Source organism: Alosa pseudoharengus, unplaced genomic scaffold (assembly GCF_046254945.1).
Source record: "Alosa pseudoharengus isolate Yale_2024_CS ecotype anadromous, Long Island Sound unplaced genomic scaffold, YU_APseudo_1.1 YU_APseudo_1.1_scf_21, whole genome shotgun sequence".
Lineage (NCBI taxonomy): Eukaryota > Metazoa > Chordata > Actinopteri > Clupeiformes > Clupeidae > Alosa > Alosa pseudoharengus.
In genome coordinates this window covers 10,451,160-10,458,066 of record NW_027468674.1, presented here as the reverse complement: position 1 = coordinate 10,458,066, position 6,907 = coordinate 10,451,160, and the positions used below count along the sequence as shown (strand labels likewise).

Sequence of the window (6,907 nt, the reverse complement as noted above, 5' to 3'; positions counted from 1 at the left end):
TCTCTTTCTCACCCTACGGCGGGTGAGGTGCGCCAGAAGCACCAGCGCCTGCGCGAGTGGTGCTTGTTGAGGACCACGTCCTCCTTCTCCCGCTCCTTCTTCATGCGCTGGTAGTGGTCCTCCTCCTTCAGGTACCACACTGGCGGCCAGCGGTGCTTCTCAAAGTACTCCTGGTTCTCTGTAAAGAAGTGGACAGCACATAGCACACATAGCACACATAGCATAGCATAGCATAGCACAGCACAGTCAGATCCCACTGTATGGTACCACTGCTTCAGAGGGAGACACTACCCTTCCGAAAAAGAACTACAGTAACACTACAGATTTTCTATATATATCCTATGTAGTGTTCCTATAGTGCAGTCTTATCGTACTTCTATATCATTTGTTTTTGTTTTTTCATACTGACAGTACTGGGTGACCTCAAGAAATGGAGATCTATATGAAAAATTGCCTGATTTCCCCTTTAAAAGTAGCTTAGAGAGTAGCTTGTGGCTTCGCTCATTACATTTTGCCCATCACTGATCTATAGTATTCCTATGTTAATACTTTGTCCTAAAATACTATAAGATTCCTGTAGTTATTTTTTGTAAGGGTAGGGAAAGGCAGTGCTGTGGCGGAGTAGTTCAAGGACTTGATTTCCTTGATGACACCAGCAGTGCCATAAATATGTATCATTTCATCCATATTCTGAAATAAATGTGGGAGAGACAAGAAGAGGTAGCTGTAATGGAGGCATTTTCCAATACATTTCTCCTGTGACTGGGAGAGTTTAAAAATCATAGTCGTTCATATCATGCTACAGAGATAAAGGTAGAGCTCACAGTACAGCATAGTGGTCGTTCTTACCTAGTGACTTAGACTTGATTTCTTTGCGGTGATTGGCACAAACGCTGTTGTAATGTGTACAAATGTGATGCAAGCACCAGGCTGCTAACTGGTTAGCATTGTGGAACTGTAAACAAAAACAAAAAGCATTTGTTTAGCCACCACAGCGATTAGCCTCTCTGAAGACAGTCTGACAGGCCTGTAGTGAAGGTTTCAATCTTTATCAGTTCTTTGGTTTCCTGTCCAGCCAGATCCAACTCACTCTGATCCCTTAAAGGAAAATTCCGGTTTTTAGCACTTTAAGGCCCTTTTCTGGTTTGTTTTGGATGAACTAGAGTGGTGAACACCGAAATTTTGACGATTGGTCCTGTCTCGACCACTCGGTGAGTTGCACAGTTTTGAAAACGAACGTTAAGGGTTGTTTTAGGACATGTTTGAGTAGCCTACTACAGTATGCCCATTGCCAGCCACCCTGAGAAGTCAAAGGCGATTCAAAACAAGTCAGAAAAGTCGAGACAGGACCAATCGTCAAAATTTCGGTGTCCACCACTCTAGTTCATCCAAAACAAACCAGAAAAGGGCCTTAAAGTGCTAAAAACCGGAATTTTCCTTTAATCTCAGATCTAAGCACCACGCTCACTTGCACTACATAACACTGTTACCCGTACTCAGCAATCAAGCTAATACAGGTTCATAGTCCAAATACATACATTTGTATGAAAAAACTATGCATATTTAACTGTGTATGTACATATCGTAAAAGTATCTCAGTAGGCTAATTATTCCATCTTATTCATTGACATTTCCCTTATATTTACATTACTCTAAATACCTTTAAAAAAAGTAATGGTATTGATGTGTGAGTAAAAACATAAGTACCGTATTAAAGATGCAACTAAACTAAATAAATGTGTTTTTCTGAGAGCTCAGATCTTTGGGGCAGACGTGACTGACTGAGAGTGAGGTAAGCCACTGACCTGAGCCAGCTCCAGGTAGGTCAGCACCTCTCCGTCAATATCCTGGCCACCTCGAGAGCCTCTCACCAGCTCAGTCACAGCATACTGTTCTGTATGGGGAGAGAGAGAGACGGCAACATGAATGTATTGTGATTTCACTTTCGTTTGTTTTTATCTTCATATTTCATATTTACTATTTTGGGTTACACTTTACTTGACAGTATCGACATAAGAGTGACATGACACTGTCATGAACGTGTCATAAACAAGTCATAAACGTTTATGACATACCGCTTCTGTTATGAAGTGACATTCAGTTTCTGTCATAACAAGTTAGGGTTAGGATTAGGTTTAGGGTTAGGGTTACAGTGTCATGAGCAGTGTTGGGTGTAACGCGTTACAAAAGTAATGTAATTACTGTAATATATTGCTGTTTGCGGTAACGTGGTAATGTAAGGCATTACAAAAAAAAATTGGGTAATATTTTACTCGGTACAAACTTCAGTAACGCGCGTTACAATGCATTTAACCCGAAATTAAGTGGTGTTTTGTTTTGATACATATTCGCAAACACCACGCGAGAACAACAGAGGAGAAAAAATCAGCGCAAAATAGTAGAACGTTATCTCCTGATACTGGTTGAATATGACTGCTGCAGCAGACTCCCAGGCGGACTCTATTTGCGGGATGGACATAAGCCTACGCTCATTATTTTCAGCTTGTCAGAGACAAGGCTATGAAGAACATAACAGTTAGTGCACTTTGTGTGCGAAACCGCGAAAGATCTCTCTATGCCTCGCGAAATAGCACAAGTAAATTAATGAAACATCTAAAGTAGTGCCACGCTAATCTTTTTGATTCTTGATAAAAACACAAACTATGCTGTTGTGCATGTCAGCTTTGTGCTGTGAACTTGAATTGAAGAGAATAACGGGATAGAAATGCAGAAAAAGATTGTGTAGCCTCGCAGTGCCACCGCTCCCACCACGCGCATCACGCACTTTGCGTTGGGCACCAAAGGACAGAGGGGGCACCCAAATGTAACCAATGAATAGTAGCTTTATTGCAAACTGCGTTTCACTCTTCATCAATAACGTTTACAATGTCAAAATGCACTAACACGATGTTACATGCAAGTTTGATACCTTTTGGGTTCTCTCAATCACCACGTAGTACTAGAATTGGTGGGTCTTCAATCATTCGTTTTCCAAGCATTTAGGCTACATGAAGCACATGATATGCTGAGTCGACTGAAACGTATTCCATTCAGATAGCTAGGTGGATACCAGGCTCATAATTCACTTGTATTCGCAAAACGAAATGTGAAGCAACATGTCATTGCATACTTCCATTTCCAAAGCAATGAAGGTTGCTTCAAACAACATTGTGCATATTATTGTTAATATTGTGCTATCAATGTAACTCAAACAAATAATGCTTGTAAACAAGAGCTGGCAAAAGGGCATTATGACAACGTAAAGATCAATGCTCTTAAAGTGACAGTGCACCATTTATAGGTAAAACATAATTTCTTCAGAAATTAATGTTTAAAAACACACAGGTGTTTGAGTGTTTGAGTTATCATTTAAATGTCACTCACTCAAAGCCACTCACTTAGGGCACAGAAATGGCCAGCAGGCCACCATCTTGACATGTCTTTATTAAAGGAACCGTATGTAAAAAATGTATTTCAATTAATCATAAAATTGCCCTGATATGTCACTAGACATTAAGATATCATGTTCATTTCAAATACTTATATCCCTGACAACAGTAGTCTGGCCAGGATATTGTCATTTAAAAAGTGAAGTTGCAGCCCTCAACTGATGTTGATGTTGTCATGTTGTGTTTTGGCCTAATGCGCCACCCTCCACCTATCTACTAATCACAAAGTCAGTAGTGTTTCGTCATCCGGTTGCCAACTCTGCCAGTCAGAGGGGAGGGGAAGGGGATACACCGCTCTACAGTAATTTGAAAGTGATTGTACCAGTTTTGGCCACAATCTTACATACGGTTCCTTTAAGCTTTGATTTACAATATAGTAGGCTCTCTATTGATTTTAATGAGTAGGCCTAGGCCTTAAAGTTACAGTATTTCTATCACAATTTAGCAGACTTTGACCTTTTGTCGGTTTTTAACAAAATTCTGACTATGATTGTTCCTTGTATTGCATCATGAGCACTGCGCCTATTGCATTCTACTGTTGTTAGCCTTAAGCCTAGCTCACTCATTATGCTAAACCACATCTCCCTCCATTGGAAGAGCAAGCTGCATTGAGCGTAATAAACTGCATTTAGAATGGCAAATCCATATTTCTAGATATTTTGGTGAAAGTAACTTAAAAGTAATGCAATAGTAGTGTAATGCCTTACAATTCAGAGACAGTAATATTATAATGTAACAAATTACTTTTAAAAGACAGTAATAAGTAATACATAATACATTATGATTTTGAAGTAACTTGCCCAACACTGGTCATGAGAGTGTCATGTGTTAATGACAGTGTCATGTCACTCTTATGTCGATACTGTCAAGTAAAGTGTTACCTTTATTTATTTATCTCTATATTTGTTATCCTTTTCATATGTTTTATTTTCACCTTTTTACCTTTATTTCTCTCTTAAATTATTTTCTATATTTATGGATGCATCTGTGTATGTATGTATTTGTGTGTGACTACTTTCAATGGCTTTATCTCGGCTCAATCGCAGACATCTCCCTGAGGCCAGTTTCCTAATATATTTCCTGAGACATCTGTCTGCTTATTCACATGCCACCATTCCGGTGCTATTCTGATGTAACCACACACAAAAGATATGCAATCTATTTCCATATTTCACTGTGATCTGTGGCCCAGGTGTGACATCAGAGCAAGGCGTTGCACTCAAGCACTCCACAAAATAATATCAAGCATTTAAGTGCTCGTTAGAGATTCATGTTGTTGTTCCCTCTGACTCCATACAAAGTGATAATAGCACAGCTGTGCTGTGAGTGTGTGTGTGCGTGTGTGTGTGTGTGTGTGTGTGTGTGTGTGTGTGTGTGTGTGTGTCTTACTGTGTTTGTGTCTCACTGTGTGTGTGTGTGTGTGTGTGTGTGCGTGTGTGTGTGTGTGTGTGCGTGTGCGTGTGCGTGTGTGTGTGTGTGTGTGTGTCTTACTGTGTTTGTGCATGTGTGTGTGTGTCTCACTGTGTGTGTGTGTGTGTGTGTGTGTGCGTCATGGTGTGAGGCTTCCTGTCTGAGCTGTGGAAGACACAAAAGAGAAAATAAAAAATCCCCACCAGCAGCCCCAACCCAGACAGACACACACACACACACACACACACCACCCCCAACCCAGACACACACAGAAAGGCTCTTCGGATCTCTGTCAAGGCAGTGTTGCTATTAAAAGAATCTGGCAGCAAACAAGCCAGCCCGAAAGAGAACCGTATGGATCAAACCAATCCAAACCTGCATGACCCAACTCCCCCCACCTCCTCTCCACCCCTCCACCCCTCCCTCTACCCCTGCCCTGGTGTGTTTTATATGTGCTGTGTGTGTGTGTGTCTCTTTCTCTCTCTTTATGTATCTGTGTGTAGTGTGTGTGTTGTTTGTGTGTATGTGTGTGTGTGTGTGTGTGTGTGTGCATGTGCATGTGTATGTGTGTGTGTGTGTGTGTGTGTGTGTGTGTGTCTCTTTAGGTCTCTGTGTGCCGTGTGTGTGTGTGTTTGTGTGTGTATGTGTGTTGTGTGCAGTGTTGGGCAAGTTACTTCAAAATCATAATGTATTATGTATTACTTATTACTGTCTTTTAAAAGTAATTTGTTACATTATAATATTACTGTCTCTGAATTGTAAGGCATTACACTACTATTGCATTACTTTTAAGTTACTTTCACCAAAATATCTAGAAATATGGATTTGCCATTCTAAATGCAGTTTATTACGCTCAATGCAGCTTGCTCTTCCAATGGAGGGAGATGTGGTTTAGCATAATGAGTGAGCTAGGCTTAAGGCTAACAACAGTAGAATGCAATAGGCGCAGTGCTCATGATGCAATACAAGGAACAATCATAGTCAGAATTTTGTTAAAAACCGACAAAAGGTCAAAGTCTGCTAAATTGTGATAGAAATACTGTAACTTTAAGGCCTAGGCCTACTCATTAAAATCAATAGAGAGCCTACTATATTGTAAATCAAAGCTTAAAGGAACCGTATGTAAGATTGTGGCCAAAACTGGTACAATCACTTTCAAATTACTGTAGAGCGGTGTATCCCCTTCCCCTCCCCTCTGACTGGCAGAGTTGGCAACCGGATGACGAAACACTACTGACTTTGTGATTAGTAGATAGGTGGAGGGTGGCGCATTAGGCCAAAACACAACATGACAACATCAACATCAGTTGAGGGCTGCAACTTCACTTTTTAAATGACAATATCCTGGCCAGACTACTGTTGTCAGGGATATAAGTATTTGAAATGAACATGATATCTTAATGTCTAGTGACATATCAGGGCAATTTTATGATTAATTGAAATACATTTTTTACATACGGTTCCTTTAATAAAGACATGTCAAGATGGTGGCCTGCTGGCCATCTCTGTGCCCTAAGTGAGTGGCTTTGAGTGAGTGACATTTAAATGATAACTCAAACACTCAAACACCTGTGTGTTTTTAAACATTAATTTCTGAAGAAATTATGTTTTACCTATAAATGGTGCACTGTCACTTTAAGAGCATTGATCTTTACGTTGTCATAATGCCCTTTTGCCAGCTCTTGTTTACAAGCATTATTTGTTTGAGTTACATTGATAGCACAATATTAACAATAATATGCACAATGTTGTTTGAAGCAACCTTCATTGCTTTGGAAATGGAAGTATGCAATGACATGTTGCTTCACATTTCGTTTTGCGAATACAAGTGAATTATGAGCCTGGTATCCACCTAGCTATCTGAATGGAATACGTTTCAGTCGACTCAGCATATCATGTGCTTCATGTAGCCTAAATGCTTGGAAAACGAATGATTGAAGACCCACCAATTCTAGTACTACGTGGTGATTGAGAGAACCCAAAAGGTATCAAACTTGCATGTAACATCGTGTTAGTGCATTTTGACATTGTAAACGTTATTGATAAAG

The 6,907-nt window shown here is 40.1% G+C and overlaps 1 protein-coding gene across 1 annotated transcript in view; it reads right to left on the bottom strand.

Moving 5' to 3' along the window:
* Positions 1-103: 103 nt before the first annotated feature.
* The window catches only part of rhobtb1 (Rho related BTB domain containing 1), a 30,515-nt gene continuing 23,711 nt past the window's right edge, over positions 104-6,907 (bottom strand). Inside the window, exons 8-9 of the mRNA XM_076298888.1 lie at positions 1,806-1,894; positions 104-955 (exon numbers count right to left, since the gene is read on the bottom strand). Of these exons, the coding sequence (XP_076155003.1) occupies positions 821-955; positions 1,806-1,894 (224 nt within the window). The 3' untranslated portion in view covers positions 104-820. The remainder of the gene's footprint in view (positions 956-1,805; positions 1,895-6,907) is intronic.